The 26,926-nt window shown below is 38.0% G+C and overlaps 1 protein-coding gene and 1 pseudogene across 5 annotated transcripts in view; one reads left to right on the forward strand and one right to left on the reverse strand.

The window, feature by feature from the left end:
• Nucleotides 1–1,249: 1,249 nt before the first annotated feature.
• RBMS2 (RNA binding motif single stranded interacting protein 2) overlaps nucleotides 1,250–26,926 on the forward strand; it is a 63,995-nt gene continuing 38,318 nt past the window's right edge. For 3 of the 5 annotated variants that reach the window (XR_009048419.1, XR_009048417.1, XR_009048418.1), the window contains exon 1: nucleotides 2,496–2,671. Coding sequence is in view for 1 of the 5 variants with exons in the window: in XM_057702357.1 (XP_057558340.1) it covers nucleotides 2,606–2,671 (66 nt within the window). In the remaining 4 variants the exon portion in view is untranslated. Of the gene's footprint in view, nucleotides 1,284–1,520; nucleotides 1,558–1,680; nucleotides 1,714–2,426; nucleotides 2,672–26,926 lie in introns of those variants that run through there. The other 2 variants (XM_057702358.1, XM_057702357.1) reach the window with 2 other exon arrangements.
• LOC130833001 (RNA-binding protein 7-like) lies at nucleotides 14,409–15,115 on the reverse strand (annotated as a pseudogene).

Raw genomic sequence — 26,926 nt, forward strand, 5'->3', positions numbered from 1 at the left:
AAAAATGTAAGCAGTATAATGGGCCAAGCAGACGGGAGGGGGGTGATCAAAGTAAACACACTGGAAGAAACAGTATCAGGACTCTCGAGAAATGGGAGCTGGGATGTCTTGTCTAGTGTGCTTTGATTCTATATTGTTGTGTTTCCTTTTTTTCTCTAGAGATAAGAGATGTTCCACCAATTTCCAAGAGATTGGGAGTTCTGAAAAGAATTTCCAAATAATCATATTGTTTGTTTATGGAAGGTAGAGAAAAGAAATTGGATTGGGTGATTCCTGAAATTTCTTATTCAGTATTCCCACTTACATAGTTTAGCCTGCCTAGTCCTAGTATGATCTTTTGAATGTAACTAAGCTAGTTTTTGGAAAGGTTCACTTCAGATCATCAAATCTGGGTTATGCAATACCCAGAGGGATACACACTGGGAGATAGCAGAGTAATTAATCAAAGTGGAGCTAACATCTGTTGAGTATTTACCAAGTGCCAGGTACCTTCCTAACAGCTTTATATGCATTGCCTTATTTCATTTCACTACACTTTCAGGAAGTAGAGACTCTTTATTTACTGCATTTTACAGATGAGAGAAGTAAGATTCAGACGTGAGGTAGTTCTCCCAGTGTCAGTTTGAGTGACAGGAGTGAAGTAGAACTTAGATTTGATTCCACAGGCTAATGAAGTAGGTATTATCTCCATTTTGGAAATGAGTGAATTAGAGATATTAAGTAACTTAGCCTAAAGTTACATAAACAGTAACTAATAGTGGTGTCTGCGTCTCTCTAAAACTTATGGTTTTAACTATTTAAAATTTTAAGATATCATTGAGCATTAAGGAATGCAGTAAGAGAATACATTGAGACCATTAGAGTTTTTAAAAATTGAATTCGTTTGACTGCTATTATAAATCCCATCATAAATCAGGCCTTAAAGATTAAGGTTTTGTACCACATTGTTAGGCTAAGGAAGAAGACATCAACTAAGGACCTAAATGGTAATGATAACTTGGCATATAATGAATGAGAATCTCTGAGGGCAGAAAAGGGACTTAAAAAAATATGGTATCCCTGAGAGGTGCCTTTATTGATTTATTGACTGCATTTGGCCGCTGTGCTTCCAATCCCAGTTGCAATTCCCACATTGAGGCTGTTCCCACCCTTCCTGTGTCCCTTGAGCTGAGCAGGCACTTCCTGTCCTATTGGAAATGAAAGTTAAGAGATTGGGGGTGTGGTATGTGTGTATTTACTCTGCAGAATGTTGATACTGTCTGTCCCATAATTATAGCAAAAAGGTGACAGGAAAACTAGAATAGAGGCTGGGACTTCATTTAAGGGAGGGTTTGGGCTTAATGTTTGTGTGGCAAAGCAGACAAGGGTTAATTTATTTCTTAGAATATCCAGCGAGGGGGCCTTAAGAAGGGATTTGAAGGCTTTCATTCTATATCTGTGTTCTACTTGGACTGGATTGGTAAATTACTGGGTATCATTCTTAAATTTTTGGTTTCTAACAAGTTTCTTTTATTGTTAAGGTACCATCTACAGGACATTCCTTTGAAACTGTTAGAGGTGAGTGTTGCAGCTGTGCTAAACTCTTGACTCTAAGTTAATGTTCCTCTTTCCTAAGAACTTTGTATTTTTCTTCTCTGTGGAGCATATGTTTTTAAAATATTTATTTATTTTTTTCTACAGTTCAGAGACAGCTTGAAGCAAACATCCCATTGGGTGAGTAACTAATTGTTTCAGCTTCATGGACCTTGAAGACTAGGAAACAGTGGGATAAAGATTCAAATAAGAGAGCTTACAATTGCTGAAGAAATCACTAGGCAATTATATCTCAGTAAAGCTGGGGGAAAGATAAAAGAAAGCACTAGGCACCAAGTTTCTTGACATAGTGCAGTTTGAAAATTCCTTTTTAAGTATGAAGTCATACCTGGGGGAATCTGAAAAGGATTAAGAGGCACCAGCCCATCAGCATGCAATGGAACTATCCAAGGATCTGAAACTACTTATTTCTCATCGTCTGTGTTGCTTGTTTCCGCTCTTTGGTGAGGTCTTCTGTTTGTTCTTTCTTTGTGTGTTAAGATTGTTGTAAATATAAAGTGGGGGGTTAGTCCTGAGCTCACCTCACATATTCTTTCTCAGTACTATGGTTTTCTTCATATGTTCTTCAAAGCAGTACCCCAGTGGCCCCTTTAAAATCGAGCTTAGGATCTTCTTACAGCTGAGATCTAGAAAGAAAATATCCTGTTTTTTTCATGTGAATCTGAAGTTGTTCATATAGGAAAGGGGATGGAGTTGAAAGGGGTAAACCTAAGAACTTTTCTTTTTGCTTTAACTGCTAAGCCTGGGGCGGGGCGTGGGGGGGTGGGGGGGGCAACATCCTGGGCATTAGGACCCAGTGGAGGAGCCGCACTCAGACTCGGGGTTAACTTCTATCAGTGACGTAAACAAGCAGCCCTAGCTCATTCTTTACTCGCCCCCCCTTCTCCTCCCCCTCCCTTTTCCCTCTCCCTTCTCTTCCTCCCTCCCTCCTTCCCTCCCTCTCCCTCTCTCTCTTTCCTCTCCCTTTCCCTCTCCCTCTTCTCTCTCTTAGCTTCATAACATTAAAGAGAAAATGCTGCTATCAGTGACTTCCAGGCCTGGGATTTCGACTTTTGGCTATAACAAGAACAACAAGAAGGTAGGGAAGAGTGCTTTTTTGGAATCCAGCTACTTCCTTTTCTGGGAATCGGGAGTGCCCTTGGCTTTAACATTCTCCTTAAGAGGGGAACGGGATTCCGCTCCTCTCAGTGCCTCTCTTTTTCCATCACTTTTTTGGGCATCTTTTCTCACCTGGTTTTGAAGTTCCAGGAATTTATAGTCCCTTATGTGAGGCCTGAAGGCAATGGAATTAAAAACAAATTAAACTTTGCAAGTTTGTGTCTTTGTGAAATGAAGTTAGTTTGACTTCCTGCTGATGTATCCAATTTTCACAGGGAAAATATGTCACCTCAGACCCTGGCCCCCAGCCTACCCTCTCCAAGGTTATTTTGTTGTTTCCATTAACTGTTTGCATTCTCCCCCAGCCCACCTTCCTTCCTACCATTCCACCAGTGTTATCAGGTAGCTGAATACACTCAGTGAAATCATAACAGCCTCATCCTAGGACTGAGTCTACTCTTCTAGCTTAGATAGAGACCCTACCCCACCCAGCCTGTAGGGAAGGAGTTTTGAGAGAAGACGTACCTTGGAAATTCAGCAGAAAGTTCTGTGATTCTTTGGGGTCTGCTGTTGAGCTGGGGCTTCCCGCTCTGCAGATTGCCAGGCTCAGCAGGGATCTTGGAGTCTTTCTGATTAACCCACAGCTGCCAGAGGGTTGTGCTCCTCTTGGGCACAGGGACAGTCTGGGGAGAGGAGTACAGTCATGCCCACAATTGCCAGGGAGTATCTTAGGCAGTTTCTTGGCATTTCAGTGCCCACAGTGCTGATTAGGAGGAACTCTATGCTATAGCAGAAAAACCCTTTACCCTGTCTCTTGATTTTGTAGCTGTTCTTTGAAGAAAAAAAGTACCATAGACATTTGAGGATCTTTTGCTCATTTGCTGGATTGTTGGGGAATGGGAAGGGATTCCTGATACTTTCGTATACACCCAAGGAGACTGTTCTAGGTGAACAAAAAATCTGATCAAGGCAGTGGGTAAATGTTTAGACTCCAGACACCTAGTGTTAGTTTATGGGTGTTAGTTTATATGGTTTTCATTCTGTTACATCCTTAAGAAATATGGGTTCACATTTCTTATCAATTTTATGCACACACACACATACACGCAGCTGTACACACACATATACACACATGCACACACACACATACACACACATGCATACACACACACACATACGCACACATACACACACACACACACACACACACCCCAGTATGATTTTGACAGGGATATCTCATCTGTCTTTATTCTTTTCAAATCATGTATAGTGCTGTATGAAAGTTTCCTTCCTAATTTTTTCCCTCCAAGTGTCTCAGGTTACCCATTAAAATACAGTAAAATAAATTGCAGAAATTGTTTTTTTCCCTGTTAGCAGCTTCATGTATTTGATGTTACCTAAAAGATTCTCTTTTCTTAGCACTCCACTCCTTTTTCCCCTTGTTGTATAGGAAACATTTAACTAGCTTCTAAACCTAGGACAGTGTAGAGGACAAGAGGTATGATTGTGGACTGGGATTCAAATCTCATATCTCTTTCTGATAACTTGTAAGATTTGAGAAGCACATTAGGAAACCTGGGGTAGGAGTAGTGCAGACTTATTAGTGTATTTGTCAAGTATTCTTTGGGTTCTTACAAGTCACTGTTATTATAACATCTCTTTGTGACTACATCTCTGACTCCTTGTATGTGTGTATAGGTTTGTGGGTATTGGGTATATTTAAAGTAAACAGTTACTACCCTGCTCTTTGCCCTTTTGTTGATATGTATGGCTTAATGTGTTCATTCATTTTTGGGGGGAAAAATGTTTTGAGTGAATCTTCTGATGTACTTTATCCATTTTTATACTGAAGGTTAAAATTTTAAAATAACTTAGTTTTTAGTAATAAATGGAAGACACGTCTATTTTTAAATTTTAAGCATAAAGAGGTATATAAAATAAAAAGTCAGGTATTCCCTTCATGTCCTGAAGTTCCTTACCTAAATCCTACCCCTTAAGGGAAATAACTAGTAGCAGTTAGCTCTGTCTATTCTACCAGACGTTTTTCTATGACAAAGTAAAGTTTTAATTTTGGCATTGGCTTATTTGCCATTTCTGTTAAGAACTCAGTTTCTCAAGTAGGACAAGTCTATGTAAAAATTTCTTGGACCTTTTAAAAACTGGAACATTTAAAAAACTGAAATAAAAAACAAAATTCTAAACTTATGAAAAAGTACACATAAATATCTGCTTTTATTGTCCATCATTTTGTTATACCAGGATCTGGAAATAGTAGATGTGTAGAGATCTGCTCTCTTTAAGGAGCATTTTTACATCGTACTTTGCTGTAGTCATCACTTCTGGTTAGCAGAATAAAAATAATTTCCAGGGAGCTCAGTTTGAAAAGCTATTTGTACACCACTGTTGTGACTTCATTAATTTTATTTACTTGTCTTTAAAAAGTAGGATTGTTTGGGGACTTCCCTGGCAGTCCAGTGGTTAGAACTCGGTGCTTTCACTGCTGTGGCCCTTTCACTGCTGCAGCCAGGGTTCAGTCCCTGGTTGGGAGCTAAGATCCTGCAAGCCCCATGATATGGCAAAAAAAAAAAAAAAAAGTAGGATTGTTTTCTTTTGAAACATATTTGTATACTTTATCAGGGAAGTTGTTTCCTGAGGAGCCCAAGACAATTGCAATTTTCTTATTCTTTTTGTAAATATAGGCATACAATCAACAAATGTATAATGGCTGATAAAGGCCCATTCTTTCTCAGGATGTAGTGTTGAATATCTATTCCTTTCTTTGGAATTAAAATAATCACAGAAGGGGGAAAATGTGGGTTTCAAAGAGAGATTCTGCAAAATTATGGTACATTAAAAAAAACACATCTATTTTAATGGCCTTCAATTATTCTTTTTTTTAAAAAAAAAAAAAGACTGAAGGTAAAAAGATCAGAGTTCCAGGGTCTCAGCACTTCCTTCAACTTTTGAAAGAGTTGCCTCAGTAGAGAGATTTGCGTATAGGTGAGATTGAAAGAGGAAGTGTTTGGGACTAAAGGAATTTCAGACTTGTAAAGAGCCTAACCACGCCTTCCCTGACATCATCTTCCTGGCATGTGTTATTATAAGTTAACTCCTCAGAGCATCAACACCCATTCCCTCTGGAAAAAGAGAAAAGGGACTATGTTTAACTTGGGATAATTTGCCTTCCCTGACCTATTTTACATAAATTTCTCTTTCTTCTTGACCTTAACATATTGAAGACCATATTGGGGCGGGGTGTTGAGGGGGACCGGAGGCAATGATCAGAGCAGAACTGACTGGTAGGCATTGCCAGATTTTCACTCTTTAAGAAGTTTGAGTTACCTGAAATTTTTGGAAGAGTTTACTTAGGAGAGAAGAAAGTGGGAAGCAATACCAGAATTGTTTATAGTTCTAACAGGGAGAGAATTTTTTTGCGTTTACTGCATTTTCATCTAGTTTCCATCAAGTCAGATTAGTAGAACTTCTAGAGTCTAACATCTCTTGACTGGGGGCAGCTGATAGTTCTGTTATCAGTAATAAAGTTAACTTGGTTGGTTAAAGTTTAGTGGTAATGTCTTTCCATTGATTCCTCCGTTCTTTTTTAGCTCTACCACACTAACTTATGCCCTCATTACCACAGCAATAAACATCCGGCATGATCTCCTTGTCTCCTATTTCTCCACTCCCTGCCCCTTGCCCGCAAGTAATTTTATACTAATCTTCCAACAGTCCAGCAGTTTACTGCTGAGCATTTCTTGTATAAAAACCTTCAACGGCTATATATTACCTGCTAAACAAAGTCCAAATCCTTAGCCCAATACCCACTACTTATCCAGCCTTTCCTTACCTTCCCCACTTCCCCTGCATAAATTCATTACATTGACTCTGCTCTAGCCAGTTGTGTTACCTGCAGTTCTCTGGATATACCCTTTGGTTGTTGTTTACATTTACCATCCCATAAAAAAGTGTGCTGTATAATAAAACAGAAAAAAATATAGAAAAGAAACGGGACCAAAGAAAATACAGATTAGAATAAGAAGTCAGGGACTTCCCTAGCAGGCCGGCAGTTAAGACTGTGCTTCCAATGCAGGAGACGTGGGTTTGATCCCTGGTCAGGGAACTAAGATCCCACGTGCTGTGAGGTACAGCCAAAAAAAAAAAAAAGATAAGTCAGCTGGAATTAAAATGCAGATGTGATGATGGGTGATGACTTAAAGGATTGGGGTAGGGAGGGTGGGAAGGATTCGCGGGAGGGAGGGGATATGGGGATATATGTGTAAATACAGCTGATTCACTTTGTTGTACAGCAAAAACTGGCACAATAGTGTAAAGCAATTAAATTCCAATAAAGAGCTTAAAAAAAATGCAGATGTGCAAACCATAGAGTTAATCCTGGAAGATGAAGACTGCTGAATAGTAATTGATTTTGCCTGTGTGGAGGTGGTTGCTGACTTTGGTGGTTTGCAGTCTCACAGTGGGAGCAAAAGCAGGGTAGGAGTGAGCTGTTGAGTGAAAGAAGGTAAGGAAGTGTAGATGTTATATATGGACTAATCTTTTAAGAACTTTAAGATGAAGAGCAGAACCCAGTTTTAAAAATGGGCAAAAGATCTGAACAGATATTTCTCCAAAGAAGATCTACAAGTAGCCGTGAAAAGATGTTCAGCATCATTAGCCATCAAGGAAATCAAAACCACTGTGAGATACCACTTCACACCCACAAGGATGGCTGTAATCAAAAACACAGATAGTACTGTGATGTAATTATACCCTTATACACTGCTGACGGGATGTAAAATGGTGCAGCTGCTTTGGAAAACAGTTCAGCAGTTGCTTAAAAGGTTAAACACACTCCCAGGTATATACCCATGAGAAATGAAAACTTATGTCCACACAAAAAACTGTACGTCGTTGTTCATAGCAGCATTATTCTAATAACCCAACAGTGGAAACAACCCAAATATCCATCAACTGGTGAATGTCTAAATAAAATATTATATATACCCATGCAATGGAATTGCAGAATTTTATTCAGCGATAAAAAGTAATAGAGTACTGATAGATTATACAAAATGGATGAACCTTGAAACATTATGTTAGTGAAAGAAGCCACTCACAAAAGACCACATACATTTCACCCTTGAGCAATGCAGAGCTTGGGGCACTAGCCCCGTGCAGTTGAAAATCCACGTATAAGCTATAGTTGCTCCTCCGTATATGTGACTCCTCCATATAGGGGTTCTGCATCCTCAGGTCCCATCCACAGCAGATCATGCTGTACTTTAGTATTTACTATTGAAGAAAATCCACATGTAAGTGGACCCGTGAGTTCAAACCTGTGTTGTTCAAGGGTCAGCTGTATTTGATGCTTCCATGTATGTGAAATGTCCAGAATAGGCAAATCCAGAGAGACAGAAAGCAGATTAGTAGTTGCGTAGGGGTGGAGTAGGAGATGGTTAGCGGGGAAAGGAGGAGTGACTGGTAATGGGTATTGGGGTTCTTTTTGGGGTAATGAAAATGTTCTAAAATTGATTATGGTGATGGTTGCATAACTCTGTGATCCAAATACCATTGAAATGATACCTTAAATGGGTTAATTACATGGTATGTAATTTGTATCTTAATAAAGTTGTTATTTTAAAAAGATGGGGAGCAGAGAAATGAGATAAAAGCTGCAAAGGGATGGTGGTAGTGTTGAGAGAGTTTTCTTAAAGATGGGAGATATGGGAGCCAAGATGTAAAAAGAATCATGATGAGTTACTTGATACTTTCCAAATATATATATTCATATTCACATCCCTCCCACTCTGCAGTTCTTTTGTCATTGTGCCTCATGTAGTGTTCAGCCTCTGATCCTTTTGTTGTTGTTGCTTCCTTTTGGAGTGGCCTTTCTGTTCATTTGTTTGCTCTACCCACGGTTGTTAAAAAGCTCCAGAAGGCTAGGACTTGGGGCTAAGGCATGATCATGGCCATTCAGGAGCTCACAGTCAAAACTGTCTTTCAGAACCCTAACTACCCTTTAGAAGTTCAGCTGAAATGTTACCTCTTCTATAAAGCTTCTCCTAATCCCTCTACCTCCTAACCCCAAAGGGGACTTTTTTTCTTAGCTTCTATAATATTTTGTACTTCATATGTGGTATTTATATAATTCTGCATTGTATTGGAATCATTTAGGTGATTGTCTTATCTTCATTGCTGGACTGTAAACTCTGTAAAGGTAAAGATAGTGTTGTTCAGTTTACTATCCTCCAAAACACCTGATACAGCATCTTAAGCCTATCTAGTAGATACTTAAAATATATATCCTAATAAATGTAATTAATGTCAGTCATTAAATTAAGATTAAGCAAGGAAAAGCAGCGTTGTGTTCTATACAAATTGTGAAATTTGGAAGGAATGAGGGGAAGAGATAAGTTGGAAAATTGGCATTGATATACAGACCACTATATATAAAATAGGTGACTAATAAGGACCTACTATATAGCCCAGGGAACTCTTCTCAATACTCTGTAATGGCCTATATGGGAAAAGAATCTAAAAAAGAGTAGATATATGTACATGTATAACTGATTCACTTGCTGTACACCTAAAACTAACACAACATTGTAAATCAACTATACTCCAATAACAATTTTAAAATAAAATTAAATTAGAAAGTTGTGAAATTTGGAGTTAGATCTGAATTTATTATTTTTTAATTTTATTATTAATTAATTAATTAATTGGCTGCATTGTGTCTCCGTTGCTGCATGTGGGCTTTCTCCAGTTGTGGCGAGCAGGGGCCACTCTCCGCCGTGGTGCACGGGCCTCTCATTGCAGGGGCCCCTCCTGCCGCAGAGCACAGGCTCCAGGTGTGCGGGCCTCAGCAGTTGTGGTACGTGGGCTCAACAGTTGTGGCTCATGGGCTCCAGAGCACAGCCTCAGTAGCTGTGGTGCACGGGCCCAGATGCTCCACGGCATATGGGATCCTCCCGGCCCAGGGATCAAACCCGTGTCCCTTGCATTGGCAGATGGACTCACAACCACTGTGCCAACAGGGAAGTCCAGATCTGAATTTAAATATGGCTTTTGTCACTTATTAGATGTGTGACCTAGTTCCAAGTTTCTTAGGCTCTCTGACCTTGAGTTCTTCATTTTAAAGTACTGATATACTTTGACTTTCATGTTCTCGAGTGGTCAGTTTGTAGCCCTCATCTTATTTAATCTATTGTCAGCACTTGACACAGTTCCTTGAAACACTTTCTTCATTTGGTTTATAGACCACCACACCCTCCTTTTCCTCTGGTATCTGTGGCCTTTCCTCTTCAGACCTTTCCTCCTTTGCTGGTTACTCCCAATTTTCCCTATCTCTGAACCTTGGAGATCCCCAGGACTCAATCCTTGAGTTTCTTTTCTATCTACTCTTCTCCCTTTATAATTTTATCTAGTCTCGTAGGTTTAAATATCACCCATATCTAATGGAAAATAATCTGAAAAAGAATATATATGTGTGTGTGTGTGTGTGTATATATGTGTATATATATATATAACTGAATCACTTTGCTGTATACCTGAAACTAACACGACGCTGTAAATCAACTATACTTCAATTTAAAAAATCACCCATATGATGGCAAATCTCAAATTATATTTCTAACCTGGGCTTCCCTCCTGCATTCCCGATTCATATATCTAACATCACATCTCCATCTAGGTGCTTATTAGATATCTCAAATTTAACGTGTAAACAGAGCTCCTGCCTGCCTTCTTCCTCCCTACCCTGCCACAACTGTCCTTCTCACTGTTTTCTCCATCTCAGTAAATGGTAAATTTACTGTAAATTTCACTTTTTCCAAATATTCAAGCCAAAATTCTTTATTTTTAAAATTAATTATTAATTTATTTTTGGCTGCATTGGGTCTTTGTTGCTGTGTGCAGGCTTTCTCTAGTTGTGGTGAGCAGGAGCCACTCTTCATTCTGGTACGTGGGCCTCTCATTGCGGTGGCTTCCCCTGCTGTGGAGCATGGGCTCTAGGCACAGAGGCTTCAGTAGTTGTGGCGCATGGGCTCAGCAGCTGTGGCACGAAGGCTCTAGAGCACAGGTTTAGTAGTTGCGCACAGGCCCAGTTGCTCCGTGGCATGTGGAATCTTCCCAGACCAGGGATCAAAACTGTGTCCTGTGCATTGGCAGGCGGATTCCTAACCACTGTGCCACCAAGGAAGTCCCAAGCCAAAATTCTTGACTTAGCTATGACTCTTCTCTTTCTCTTGCAGCCCCATATCTAATAACATAATACTAGTACCTACTTTATTGGACCATTAGTAATTAATGCCTGCTACATAGTAAATGGTTGTTAAGGTTAGCAGTTATAACTAAAATTACCCATGGAAGATATGATTCCATTCTTTTTCTCTATATACATATAAACAAGCTTATAATTCCTCTCATCTTAAAACAAAACAAAACAAAACAGTGGAAACCCTGCTTGATCCCATGTCTCCTGCCAGTTACTGTCCCATTTTTCTGATCCCTTTTATAATCCATCTTGAAAAAGTAGTTCCTATAGAATCTCTACTTCATTACATCCCACTCTCTTTTTCCTAGTATTTGTTTTTTATTTTTAATTGTAAAATACACATAACATAAAATTTACCATCTTATCCATTTTTAAGTATACAGTATAATAGTGTTAAGTATATTTACATTGTGCAACCAATCTCTAGTAGAACTCTTTTCACCTTGCAAAAGTGAAAATCTACACCATTAAACAACTCCTCATTCTCCCCTCCCTGACGCTTTTGGCAACCACTATTCTACTTCTGTTTTTATGAATTCTCTATGTACCTCATGGAAGTGTAATCATACAGTATTTGCCTTTTTTTTTTTCCCCGGCTGTGTTGGGTCTTTGTTGCTGCGAGAGGGCTTTTCTCTAGTTGCGGCAAGCGGAGGCTACTCTCTGTTGTGGTGCACCGGCTTCTCGTTGCGATGGCTTCTCTTGTTGCAGAGCTTGGGCTCTAGACTCGTGGGCTTCAGTAGTTGCTGCACGTGGGCTCTAGTTGTGGTGTAGGAGCTCTAGGGCACATGGGCTTAGATGCTCCATGGCATGTGGGATCTTCCTGGACCAGGGATCAAACCTGTGTCCCATGCGTTGGCAGGTGGGTTCTTAACCACTGTGCCACCAGAGAAGTCCCCGGTATGTCGTCTTTTTGTGATTGGCTTGTATCACTTAGCATAATGTCCTCAAAGTTCATCCATGTTGTAACATATGTCAGAATTTCCTTGCTTTTTAAGGCTGAATAATATTACATTGAATGTATGTATCACATTTTGGTTATCCATTCATCTGTGAGAGACATTTGAATTGCTTCCATCTTTTGGCTATTGTGAATAATGTTGCTATGAACAAAGGTGTATAAATAAATATCTCTTCAGACTCTACTTTCAATTCTTTTGGGTATATTCCCGGAAGTGGAATTGCTGGATCATATGGTAATTCTATTTTTAACTTTTTTGAGGAATTACCACATTGTTTTCCTTAGCGGCTGTACCATTTTACATTCCCATCAACAGTGCACAAGTTCTGATTTCTCCAAATCCTTGCCAACACTTATTTTCTGGGTTTTTGTTTGTTTGTTTGTTTTTTGATATTAGCTATCCTAATGGGTGTGAGAGAATATTTCATTATGGTTTTCATTTGCATTTGTGTAATGATTAGTGATATTGAGCATCTTTTCATGTGCTTATTGGCCATTTGTAGATTTTCTTTGGAGAAATATAAGTCCTTTACCCATTTTTTAAAATGGGATTGTTTGGTTTTTGTTATTGAGTTGTAGAAGTTCTTTACATATCTTGGATATTAACTCCTTATCAGATATATGATTTGCAAATATTTTCTTTTATTTTTCAAGGAATGAATTTTTAATTATTTTATTTTTGGCTGTGTTGGGTCTTTGTTGCTGAGCACAGGCTTTCTCTGGCTGCAGAGAGCGGGGGCTACTCTTTGTTGCAGTGCATGGGCTTCTCATTGCAGTGGCTTCTCTTGTTGCAGAGCACAGGCTCTGGGCATGCAGGCTTCAGTAGTTGTGGCACATGGGCTCAGTAGTTGTGGCACATGGGCTCAGTAGTTGTGGCACACGGGCTTAGTTGATCCACGGCATGTGGGATCTTCCTGGACCAGGGCTCAGACCCGTGTCCCCTGCACTGACAGGTAGATTCTTAACCACTGTGCCACTAGGGAAGCCCAAGGAATGAATTTTTTTTTTAAAGAACTTTTATTGAGATATAGTTAACATACAATGGAATGAATTTTTATAAACAAGTTCTACAATGAAAAGGAAACAGCATCTTGATACATAAAAGTTTTGTTAAACAAGATTTAAAAATTTTTGAATCAGAAAGTGTTTGTGTTTAAATTCTTTCACATGTTTAAACAAAAACAAAAAGCACCCTGTATGATTTCAACAATAAAAAGTGTCCTTGTGCACTTGTCTTGGGCACTTTGAAAATGTTAAAATTTTAGAAGTTTGGGTGATAGAGGCAGTGCTTAAAGGTTTCATGAACCTTTTTTTCTTTTTTTTCCAAAAAAGTATACTTTCAGTAAAACATTTTACCATTTTATCTGACCATGCATTTACATTTTTATTCTTCCAGAAAAAGGGGATTTACATTAACACTATATTTTTACTGTAAAGAAATACATTTAAAGATATTTAACTTCCTGAGTAGCTTCAGTCATACATCAAACATGATTTAATGAGCAAATGCTAAAATTTTATAATAAAATAGCATGTGTAAATATATACTTGTATGCTTAGTTATGGTAAAACTCAAGATGATGTCACAGAACTTATACTTAAGTTCTCTAAGAAGTTAAATAATATGATTTATCCCCAAACTTTACCAAAAAGCTTTCTTAAAAGTTAGTAAAATGAATTACTGAAGTGACATTTTCTCATTTAACAAAATACTGAGTCATTTCAGACCATCAACTTGAATGTTTTCCATTATATACACCAAAAATCTGATTCACTAGCAAGTAACTTCTTATAGTACAAAAAGATAACAGATAATTAAAATATTTGCTTCATAATACAACTAATCTATATAATACATCCCTTCCTCAATTGTCTAAAATGGTTAGGAATTGTGGCACTTTCTTTTGCATAAAACCCTTTCCTCTTCTTAAAGTCCTGAGGTGAAAGGTTATTAATTTAATAAAACTAGAACCACGGTTCTTGTTGTTTATGTATTGGACTGCTATTAGGTTTTTTTAATTTTTAAATAAATAAATAAATTTATTTATTTTATTGGCTGTGTTGGGACTTCGTTGCTGCACACAGGCTTTCTGTAGTTGCAGCGAGTGGGGGGGCTACTCTTCATTGTGGTGCTCGGGCTTCTCATTGAGGTGGCCTCTCGTTGCAGAGCACGGGCTCTAGGCACGTGGGCTTCAGTAGTTGCGGCACATGGGCTGAGTAGTTGTGGCTCATGGGCTCTAGAGCACGGGCTCAATAGTTGTGGTGCACGGGCTTAGTTGCTCTGTGGCATGTGGTATCTTCCTGGGGCAGGGATCGAAGTTGTGTCCCCTGCATTGGCAGGCGGATTCTTACCCACTGCGCCACCTAGGAAGTCCCTGCTATTAGGTTTTAAAGATTTTATAAAGGAACGTAGCAACTTATAAAGCTGCTCTGTACAGTTTTTTAAGAAAACATGTAGACCCTATGAAAACATCCTTTTAACACTTGTTAGTGTCGAGATGAGCGCCATTTTCCATCTCTACCACTGTCTCTTCTGTTATCATAGCCATGGCTCCAGCCATCATGATTCCTGTCTTCATAGAAGAAATGGAGAGAAGAGAATTCTGGCTGACTTTCCTCTGTGATAATGGTGTATCTTGGTGCCACTGGGAGCTTGAAGACTGGTTAAAAGTATGATTATGTGATTGAGCTGATGGAGAAAATCTTGATTGATCCAGATGTGGAGAACCAAATTTCCCTCCATATGACACCTGTCTCAAAACACTGTTCATCACTGTTTGTCTCTGAAAATTTTCTGAAGAGAAAGATCTTTGAATTATCTGTGCTGATGGAGTCATTTTATCCACTGTCCTTTCGTACCTGCTAGGAGATGTGGAAGTAGGGCTTGAGTTTCCAACATGATGCTGGGGATGTGACAAACTGACTTCCTGTGAGGCATGGCTACTTCCAGATCTAAAGTGAATTTTGATGAGCCTTCCAAAAAGCTTGATCCTGTTAAGTAGATTCATGGCATAAGGAACAGATACTTCATGTTTGAAATACACATGCAAACTGCTTTGGTTTACCATCCTTATCTTTTGGAATTTTTACTTTTATTACTGGCCCAGCCTGGTGAAAAGCTCAAAAAGGAGCTCCTTCGTCACTTTCGTTTCAAGGTTGCCCACAAAGGGAATGTGATTTGCTTTGGCTTGCATATATTTTCTTACATTCTGTAGGCTGCCTTTTACTCAGTTGATTGTGTCCTTGAAGCATGGAAGTTTTAAATACGGATATAGTCCAATTTATCTGTTTTTTTCTTTTGTTACCTGTGCTTTTGGTGTCATATCCAAGAAACTGCCAAATCCAATTTCATGAAGCTTTTCCCCCTGTTTTCTTCCATAAGTTTTATAGTTTTACCTCTTATGTTTAGGTCTTTGATCCATTTTGAGTTAATTTTTTTATACAGTGTAAGGTAAGGGTGCAATTTCATTCTTTTGCAGGTAGATATCCAGTTTTTCCAATACTGTTTGTTAGAAAGACTGTTTTTTTCTCATTGAATGGTCTTGGCACCCTTGTCAAATCATTTGACCATATGTGCAAGGGTTTATTTCTGGTACTCTATTCTGTTCCATTGGTTACTGTGTCTGTCTTTATGCCAGTATCACACTGTTTTGATTACTATAGCTTTGTAATAATTTTTGAAATGAGGAAGTGTGAGACTTCCAACTTTGTTCTTCTTTTTCAAGATTGTTTTGGCTATTCAGGGTACCTTGAAATCCCAAATGAGTTTCAGCATGGACCTTTTTATTTCTGTAAAAAAACCCCATATTTTTATTTACTTGTGTCTCCTTCCATTTTTTTCAGCATTGTTTTGTGGTTTTCTGTGTAAAGATCTATCACATCCCTGTTTAATTTATTCCTAAGTATTTTATTATTTTTGATGGTATTGTAAATGGATTTTCTTTATTTCTCTTTCAGATAGTATATAGGAATAAAACTGATTTTATTATTGATGTATAGAAATACAACTAGTTTTTGTATGTTCGATTTTGTATCCTGAAACTTTATGGAATTTATTAGGTCTCACACTTTTTTGTTGGAGTCTTTAGAATTTTCTGTATACAAAACCATGTAATCAGCAAACAGACAGTTTTACTTCTTCTTTTCTGATTTGGATGCCTTTATTTCTTTTTCTTGCCTAATTGCTCTGGGTAGGATTTCTAGTACTATGTTGAATAGGAGTGGTCAGAATGGCACCCTTTTCTTGTTCTTGAACTTAGAGGAAAAGCTTTCAGACTTTCACTGTTGAGTATGATGTAAGCTGTGGACTTGTCATATATGGCCTTTATTATGTTGAGGTATGTTCCTTCTGTACCCAGTTTATTAAGTGTTTTTATTGTGAAAGGATGTTGAATTTTGTCAGTTGCTTTTTTCTGCATCTATTGAGATTATCATGATTTTTGTCTGTTGTTCTATTAATGTGGTGTATCACATTTATTGATTTGTGTATATGGAACCATCCTTGCATCTCGGGGATAAGTCTGACTTGATCGTGGTATGTGATCCTTTTAATGTGCTGTTGAATTTGTTTTGCTAGTATTTTTTTTCTTTTTTAGAGAATGTGTGCATTTATATTCATCATGGATGTTGGTCTGTTGTTTTCTTGTAATGTCCTCATCTGGCTTTGGTATCACGGTAATGCTGGTCTCATTAAATGAGTTTGGGAGTGTTCCCTCCTCTTCAGTTTTTTGGAAGAGTTAGAGAAGAATTGGTGTTAATTCTTCTTCCTTTATTTTTTTTTAACATTTTTTTAAAAAAGAGAGCTTTATTTATTTACTTATTTTTTGGCTGCATTGGGTCTTCATTGCTGCGTGCAGGCTTTCTCTAGTTGTGGAGAGTGGGGGCTACTCTTACTTGTGGTGCGTGGGCTTCTCATCGAGGTGGCTTCTCTTGTTGCAGAGCACCAGTTCTAGGTTCGCAGGCTTCAGTAGTTGCGGCTTGTGGGCTCTAGAGCATAGGTTCAGTAGTTGTGGCATATGGGCTCAGTTGCTTCGTGGCATGTGGGAATCTTCTGGGACGAGGGATCAGACCCATGTCCCCTGGATTGGCAGATGGATTCTTAACCACTGTGCCACCAGGGATGTCCGCTAATTCTTCTTTGAATGTTTGGTCGAATTCACTTGTGAAGCCATCTAGTCCTGGAGATTATCCATCTCCTTACTTATTAGTCTGTTTAGATTTTCTGTATTTTTATTATTAAGACTTGGTAGATTGTATGTTTCTAGAATTTATTCATTTCTTCTAGGTTGTCCAATTTGATGGCATATGGTTGTTCATAGCAGTGTCTTATGATCCTTTGTGTTTCTGTGGTATCAGTTGTAATGCCTTCTCTTTCATTTTTAATTTTATTTCTTTGAGTCCTCTCTTTTTTTCTTGGTAAATTTAGCTAAAGGTTTGTCAGTTTTACCTTTTTAAAAAACTATTTCTGCTCTGATCTTTGTTATCTCCTTCTTTCTGCTAACTTTGGGCTTAATTTGTCCTTCTTTTTCCAATTCCTTGAGGTTGTTTATTTGAGATCTTTTTTTCCCCCTTCTTAATGTAGGCATTTATCACTCTAAACTTCCTTCTGTGCTCTATTTTTGCTGCATCCCATAAGTTTTGGTGTGTTGTGTGTCCATATTTGTTTGTTTAAAGATATTTTTTTATTTCATCTTTGACCCATTAGTTGTTCAGGAGTGTGTTGTTTAATTTCCACATATTCTTGAATTTTTCAGTTTTCTTCTGTTATTGATTTCTAGTTTATACTATTTTGGTCAGAAAAGATACTTGGTATGATTACAATATTTTCAAATTTACTGAGACTTGTTTTGTGACCTAATGTGCTCTATCCTGGAGAATGTTCCACGTGCACTTGAGAAGAAGGTGTATTATGTTGTTTTTAGATGGAAGGTTCTGTATATGTCTGCTAGGTCCATTTGATCTAAAGTATAGTTCAAGTCCATTGTTTTCTGTCTGGGTGATCTATTCATTACTGAAAATGGGGTATTGAAATCCTCTGCTATTATTGTTGTTTTTTTAAAATTAATTAATTTATTTTATTGGCTGTGTTGGGTCTTTTTTTGCTGTGCATGGGCTTTCTTTAGTTGCGGTGAGTGGGGGCTACTCTTTGTTGTGGTGCGTGGGCTCCTCATTGCTGTGACTTCTCTTGTTGTGGAGCACAGGCTCTAGGTGCATGGGCTTCAGTAGTTGCAGCACATGGGCTCAATAGTTGTGGCTCACAGGCTCTAAAGTGCAGGCTCAATAGTTGTGGCACACAGGCTTAGTTGCTCTGCAGCATGTGGGATCTTCCTGGAGCAGGGATCGAACCCGTTTCCCCTGCATTGGCAGGTGGATTCTTAACTGCTTGCCACCTAGGAAGCCCTCTTCTGCTGTTATTGTATTGTTGTCTATTTCTCCCTTCAGATCTGTTAATATTTGCTTAATATTTTAGGTGCTCTGATGTTGGGTATATATACATTTACAGTTGTTATATCACCTTGATGAATTGACCTTTTTTTATCATTATATAATGACTTTCTTTGTCTCTTGTTACAGCTTTTGACTTAAAGTTTTTGTTTTTTGTTTTGTTTTCTGCTATAAGTATAGTTATCCATGCTTTCTTTTGGTTTCCATTTGTGTGGAATATCTTTTTCCAAACCTTCACATTATTCTTATGCATGTCCTTGTAGCAAAGTTAGTCTTCTGTAGGCAGCATAAACATTTGAACTTGTTTTTTTATCCATTCAGCTACCCTGTGCCTTTTGATTGGAGAATTTAATCCATTTACATTTAAAGTAATTGTAACTAGGTAAGGACTTATTATTGTCATCTTGTTAACTGTTTTCTGGCTGTCTTATAGTTCCTTTCTTCCTCTCTTATTGTCTTGCTTTGTGAATTGATGATTTTTGATAGTGGTATACTTTGATTCCCTTCTTTTTATCTTATGTATATCTACTATAGGTTTTTGTTTTGTGGTTACTTACTTGAAACATCTTATAGATATGACAGTATATTTTAAACTGATAACAACTTAACTTTGATTGCATACAAAATCTACCATTTTATACCCCCCCAATTTTATGTTTTTCATGTCACAATTTACATCTTTTTATATTGTGTATCCATTAACAAATTACTGTAGCTATAGCTATTTTAATATTTTTGATCCTTTAACCTTTATACTAGAGTTAAGTGGTTAACACCACCACATTACAGTACTAGAGTATTCTGAATCTGACTATATGTTTACATTTACCAGTGCATTGTGTATTTTCATATGTTTTCATGTTTCTAGTTAACATCCTTTCTTTTCAGATTGAAGAACTCTTTTCAGCATTTCTTGTTAAGGCAGGTCAAGTGGTGGTGAACTCTCTCAGCTTTTGTTAGGCAATGTCTTTATCTCACCTTCACTTCTGAAGGACAACTTTGCTGGGTAAAGTATTCTTGTTTTGCATTTTTTTTCTTTCAGCATTTTGAATCATCTTGTTCTCTTCTGTCCTGCAAGATTTCTGCTGAGAAATCTGCTCATGGGAGACATTTTTTTTTTTCTAACTGACTTTTGAATTCTTTGTCTTTGATTTTAGATGGTTTTACTATAATGCATCTTGGAGAAGGTTGTTTTGGATTGAAATTTTGGAGTGAGCTATTAGCTTTATGAGCGTGGGTGTCCACATCTCTCCCCACATTTGGGAAGTTTTCAGCCATTATTTCTTTGAATAAGCTTTCTACCCTTTTCTCCCTCTCTTCTTCTGTGACTCCAGTGCTACATAGACTGTTTCTATTAATATGCCCTGTAAGTCCCATAGGCTCTCTTCATTCCTTTTCATTCTGTTTTTTGTTTGTTTGTTTGTTTTGTTTTTCCTTCAGGTTGGATAATTTCAAATGATCTCTCTTCAGGCTCACTGATTCTTTCTTCTGCTTGGTCTAGTCCATAGTACTTTTAAGTTACCAAACCCAACTAGTGCTTTGTTTGTTTGTTTTTTAGTTTTTATCTTACATAACCTCTTAGTAGTGTTGCTAGACTGTTCCCCATTTCTTGAAACACTCTTTGTTGTCTCTGGTAACACAACCTTCTTGGGACTTGCACTTTCACCCTCCTCTTTTGACCTCCTTGTCAGTTACTCTACTCAACTTCTGAGTGTTTATAGTTCTTTAGGTTTTCTTGCCTTCTCTCTAAATATACTTTATTCCTAGATTTCACTTATTACTATGCTAACAGATATACAGATAATTGCTAGACCAGACTTCTCCTCTGTGTATCCAACTGCTTTATATCTAGCAGTCTCATAGGTTATTAAAATTAACATGTTCAAAATGTAATGATTGCTTTGCAGTCCTCAAATTGGCTCTCCCTGCCCCAATATGTGCAGTATTAGCAAATGATACCACCACCCATCCAGTTACTCATCTAGATACTGTACTTTCCTACATCTAATTTATATGCAAGTCCTTTGATTCTATCTATAGACTAAATCTCAAATCTTTCCATTTCTCTCCATCTTTACAGCCATCTCTCCAATTACATACTATATTGTCTCTTGTTTGGACTGTTGCAGTGGCCACCTGATTGAGCTTGTCATTTCAACTCCTGCATCAATCTCATTCATTCTTCCCATAGTAACCAGAGTAAAATTTTCAAAACACAGATCAGATCTTATAACTTTTTTCTTATATAAAATCATTCACTGAGTGTCTGTTGTGTTGAATGAAAGCCAAGTACTTTAAGATAGCCTGGAAGGTTCTGCCTACCCCTCCATCCTTCATTACACTCCAGATTCACTGGCCTTCTGTTTCTTTCAGATTGAGTTGAAAATCTCACTTCGTGTCTTTTGCCCATTTCTGTTTTTGGAATGATTTTTTATTTCATTCTCTGAATGGCTAGTTTCTGCTCATCCGTGAAGTCTCACTTAAATGTCACCTTTCTGACTATACTAACTAAAGTAGGTCACAGCCATCTGTTATTTTTTTTTCCCTAGCCCATTTATTACACTGGGTAATTATACAATTACTTTGTGATCATTTGATTAATGGCTCTCTCTCTACTAAACTCTGACTTCTGTTAGGACCAAGACCATCTCTAGTCTTTGTCTCTAGACCACTTTAGCTAGGCATTTTGTCCTTGGTACCTGACATAGTGCCTTGTACTCTAAAGTGGGTATTAAGTATTCATTGAATGAATGGATGTGAGCTCCTTTTATGTTTCAGGCACTATAAGAGCTTCATATGTATTTATTTTAATCTCCACACTAATCCTATTACTTAGGTGCTGTTACTGTCTGCATTTTGCAGGTAAGTTTAAGAAACTTACCCAAAGTCTCATGCTAGTACACGGCAACACTAGAATTGAACCATAGTCTTTGATTTTTGAGCCTGTGATTTTTTTGTTTTTTTTTGTTGTTTTATAAATTTATTTATTTATTGGCTGTGTTGGGTCTATGTTGCTACGTGCAGGCTTTCTTTAGTTGCAGGGAGTGGAGGCTACTCCTGGTTGTAGTACGCAGGCTTCTCATTGCAATGGCTTCTCTTGTTGTGGAGTACGGGCTCTAGGTGTGTGGGCTTCAGTAGTTGTGGCACGTGGGCTCAACAGTTGTGGCTTGCGGGCTCTAGAGTGCAAGCTCAGTAGTTGTGGTGCATGAGCTTAGTTGCTCCTCAGCATGTAGGATCTTCCTAGACCAGGGCTCAAACCCACGTCCCCTGCATTGGCAGGTGGATTCTTAACCATTGTGCCACCAGGGAAGCCCTGAGCCTGTGTTTTAACCACTTTCTACTAGTTAATGGGCTCTATAGTTAAGAAATATACTTTTGAAAAAACATTTAGTAAACATTGATTCATTGCCTACTCAATTGCTAAATGAATAGTAAATAATTGAGTGCTTATATCAAAACTGAATCTGATTTTTCATCATTTGTAAAATAAAGGTCTTATGTTATAAATGAAAATGATTTTTTTCTTGTCCCAAATTGAATTATTACTAAATCATTATTTTACAATTATAGGATTTGTAAACTGGTAGGGCCAGACACGCTAACATTTTACCCTGGCCTCCATTTCACTACCAAAGGTAATACTTGCCTAACCCTTAAAGACTGTTGGGGTTTGAGGGTTTCAGTTTGAAGCATCCTTCTTCCTCCACTCCAGATGAGAAATAAGAAAAAAGTTTGACAAATGGAAATAAAAACAACACCTTTATTACGGATAAAACTAATATTCAAGAAGGTAGCTTGTATGGACCAGTGGATTTTCTAATACTGCCAGAATTAGACAGATTTCTCCACCTAGGTGCAAGCAGTGATTGAAACCAAATCAAATAGAAACTATGAAGTTCCCCTGTGGGGCAGCCTCTGTGAAACCTCACCAGTGTGTAAGGTAGCAAAGCTGAATGTGTGCTTCCTTCAGGAAGCTGAACCCCCAGAGTGAAAGAGGATGGAGCTATGCTGCTGCTTCTAGAGCTGCCTGCACAGCAGGAGCGATTTGCTGATGTCTGTCCCTCCACACTGAAGGGAGCAATGGAGTGGTCAGTAAGTGTTTTCCCCAGCGAAGATGATCAGATTCTTCAGTTTAGTTCCATTTTCACATATCAGACCAGTGCTTAAATCTAGTTGACTTTTTGATGATTGAGGTAAATTGATAAGCTAAATTTCTTTACCTGTTTTTTTTTGTTTTTTTTTTCTTTTGACCGCACCAAGCGGCATGTGGAATCTTAGTTCCCTGACCAGGGATGGAACCAGCACCCCCTGCAGTGGAATCACGGAGTCTTAACCACTGGACCTCCAGGGAAGTCCTTCTTTACCTTTTTTTTGGTGTTGTTTTAGACTGTTGAGTTGAACACATTTTAGAAACTGATCTCTTAAAAAAGTAATTGGAGCTAATTGTTGACCTCGCTTATACTTCATGAAAGCTGTTGCCATTCCTGTGTTTAGAGAAACAGCAATGGAAAGGATGTGGAGTTGGGAACCAGATGATCCTCAGTCAAAAATAAGACTCTAGGGGCTTCCCTGGTGGTGCAGTGGTTAAGAATCCACCTGCCAATGCAGGGGACATGGGTTCGAGCCCTGGTGAGCCTGGTCTGGGGAGCTCCTACATGCCTCGGAGCAACTAAGCCTGTGCACCACAACTGTTGAGCCTGAGCTCTAGAGCCCGTGAGCCACAATTACTGAACCCCAGTCCACAACTACTGAAGCCCATGCACCTAAAGCCTGTGCTCCACAACAGGAGAAGCCACTGCAATGAGAAGCCCACACACCAAGAGTAGTCCCTGCTCTCCACAACTAGAGAAAGCCCGCGTGCAGCAACGAAGACCCAACGCAACTCCCACCAGTAAATAAATAAACAAACAAATAAATAAATAAAAAGTTTTTAAAATGAAGACTGAGGGAATTCCCTGGCAGTCAGGTTAGGACTTGGTGCTTTCACCGCCATTTATCTGGGGACCAGGGAACTAAGGTCCTGCAAGCCGCCTGACGCAGCCGAAAAAAAAAAAAAGAAAGAAAATGGAAATTATACCTATCTCATTATCTTCTTTGTAAAGATTATATTAGATACCAAAATCCTCTGGGGCCTAGAATATGGTTAATAGCCAGCATTTGTTATTTTCCCTTTCCTTTGCCTGAGAAAAAGATAATAAAATAAAAGGTCAGTTAAATTGAGGTTAACATAAATAGTCACTTTAGAGAAGCTGCCTTGTTACTAGGAAGTTCTGTTTTGATTTTGTTTTGTTTTTATGTCATTGTTCTGTTTTTATGTTATATCTTATGCCTTTTGAAGGCCAACCTTTTCTCTCATTTTGCATTTCTTCATAGCCTCTCCACATGCTACATATTAGATACAATAAATGATTGTTCGTTTATAGATTCTTTTTTCTATTCTTCAAATACTAGACACAATAAATTTTTTTCGAAAACAACTTTTTATTGAAGTGTAGTTAACTTACAATGTTGTGTTAGTTTCAGGTGTACAGCAAAGTGATTCAAATACATATATGTATATATATACATATTTGTTTTCAGATTTTTTTCTATTATAGGTTATTATAAGATACTGAATATAGTTCCCTGTGCTATACAGTAGGTCCTTGTTGTTGATTTATTTTATATGTAGTAGCAGATATCTGTTAATCACAGACTCCTAATTTATCCCTCCCCCATCCCCTTTCCCCTTTGATAACCATAAGTTTGTTTTCTATGTCCATGAGTCTATTTCTGTTTTGTAACTATTCATTTGTATCATTTTTTTAGATTCCACATATCAGTGTATCATATGTTTGTCTTTCTCTGTCTGACTTCACTTCATATGGTAATCTCCAGGTCCATCCATGTGATTGCAAATGGCATTATTTCATTCTTTTTTATGGCTGAATAAAAATCCATTGTACATATATATACTGAATCTTCTTTATCTATTCATCTGTTGATGGACATTTAGGTTGCTTCCATGTCTTAGCTATTGTAAGTAGTGCTACTGTGAACATTGGGGTGCATATGTTGTTTTTTTTTTCCTTTTTTTGGCCTCGCTGAGCAGCATGTGGAATCTTATTTCCCCAACCAGGGTCGAACTCGTGCCCCCTGTATTGGGAGCACAGAGTCTAAACCACTGGACTGCCAGGGAAGTCCCCTATATCTTTTTGAATTAGAGTTTTCTCCGGATATATGCCCAGGAGTGGGAATGCTGGATCATATGGTAACTCTAATTAAATGGTTTTTGAATGGATTAATTTTTATGCTGGTACAAGCACAAGAATTTCCGTGACAAATAAATTGCAAGAAATAGGGGATTTCCCTGGTGGTCCAGTGGTTAAAAGTCTGTGCTCCCAATGCAGGGGGCCTGGGTTCGATCCCTGATCGGGGAACTAAGCTCCCACATACAGTAACTAAACTTGTGGGCTGCAACTACTGAGCCCATGCTCTCTAGAGACTGCATGCTGTAACTAAAGAAGCTGCGCACCACAACTAGTGAGACTGCACACCGCATCTAGAGAAGCTTGTGTGCTGCAGTGGAGATCCAGGGTGGCCATAATTAATTAATTAATTAAAAGTACTAAAATAAAGAATTGCAAGAAATAGGAATGGATAGGGAACTTATTGATTAAAAGATGTGTCACACACAGCAACTGGTGACAATACATGGACCTTATCTGGATCCTATTTCAAACAAATAAACTGGAGAATTCCCTGGTGGTGGTCCAGTGGTTAGGACTCTGTGCTGTCACTGCTGAGGGCCCAGGTTCAATCCATGGTCAGGGAACTAAGATCCCACAAGCCACACAGCATGGCCAAAAAAAAGAAAAAAGAAAGAAAAAATAAACAATAAAACAAAACAAAACGATTCTGACATGTATTAAACAATTAGAAATTTTAACTCTGTTTTGTAGATTAAGATATTAATTTTTACATGATATAGAGATATTTGGGTTTATATTTTAAAAGAGATTTTCCAGAGTTACATGCTGAAATATTTTGTAATGAAATTATATATTTGATATTTGCTTTGAGATAATATGGGAGGTAGGGAAATAGGTGGAGCTACAGATGAAGCAAGTTTGCCCATGAATAATTGTTAAACCTAAGTGGTACATGTGTAGGGATTCATTATATTCTTCTGTTTGCTTTTGTATGTTTTCCATGATTAAAAAAGTTACTCTTATTAAACTTTGCTTCCCATCTTCTGAACCAGGACTGTCTTTTTTTTTCTTTTAGTGGGTTAACATATGAGCAACTTTAATACCACAACCAGCCTAGTTATTACTTAAGGATACCACCGAATGCAACTGTCAGGAGTAAGCTTAAGCAAAGATAGAGAAGAAGAGAGACATGGAGGAACAATGGAAAGGAGTAAGAGAATGGAGTCTAGAGAAAAGGAAAGAAGTGAGGGGTAGTAGAGGGTTGCCTCTAAGCTATAAGTCTCTTATTCTCATTATAAATTTTCTTCCAATTTCACCTCCAAAGGATTGCAAAGGTAAGTAGGAACCTGAGATTCTGCTCTGTAAGTTCTGTCAAAACTGTATTGTAATAAAGAGAAAGAAAAATAGCTGTTTTGTTTTAATATATCAATCTAAGAAAATAGGGATCTCCCTTTTTTCTATTATTTGTGGATCGAGTACACCATAGCTATTATGTAAGTAGTATATCTTTATGTGGTTATGGGCACTGAACCTTGCAAAAATTCTTACATTACTTTCCACATTACTATCCAGGAACTAGATAGAACTTATAGAACTTTCTCTTCCTCTTCCTTTTTTGGAGACCTTATCCTTGTGTTTATAGTTGGCTTTTGGTATTCAGTTCATACTTTGGCAACGAGTCCTCCCCTCCACCCCTTACCTCCAACTTCTGCCCCATTCCCAACTGTACTTTAAGACCATGAGTTTGAAAAACTAGGTTAACACTTTCCCAAGGACTAGTTCTGTTCAGATCACTGTCTGTTTTGAGATTCAAGGTATATTAGGAACCATGAGAGCGTGGGTCCAGGAGTCAGGCTGTATGGACTCAAGCATGTTAACATTCTATCCTAGTTTTAAAAAAAATAATATGTCAGACTTTGAGATTTTTTTTTTTTTGGTTTGTTTTTAAATAGATAATGGATGTATGGACTTGGTATAAAATATAAAAGGTTCAAACAAGTATAAAGGAACAAATAAAGAAAAAGTCTGTTTTCACCCCATCTTCCATATACCTAGTTCGTCTTTCTAGTGGCCAACATTATTAACTGTTTCTCGTGTATCTTTGTAGACATATTTCTGTGTATATTATATCAGACTTTGAAAAATTATATCCACAATTTTTTTGTGACTTATAAAAAGCAGGATAGAGGGACTTCCCTGGCGATCCAGTCGTTGAGACTCCATGCTTCCAATGCAGGGGACATGGGTTCCATCCCTGCTTGGGGAACTAAGATCCCACATGTCGTGTGGCATGGCAAAAAAAAAAAAGGGGCAGGCTAGAATAAGGATTAAACTTTATATACCTAATGAAATGCTAGGTGGTTGCATATA

The sequence above is a fragment of the Hippopotamus amphibius genome, chromosome 12 (assembly GCF_030028045.1).
Source record: "Hippopotamus amphibius kiboko isolate mHipAmp2 chromosome 12, mHipAmp2.hap2, whole genome shotgun sequence".
In the NCBI taxonomy this organism is placed as follows: domain Eukaryota; kingdom Metazoa; phylum Chordata; class Mammalia; order Artiodactyla; family Hippopotamidae; genus Hippopotamus; species Hippopotamus amphibius.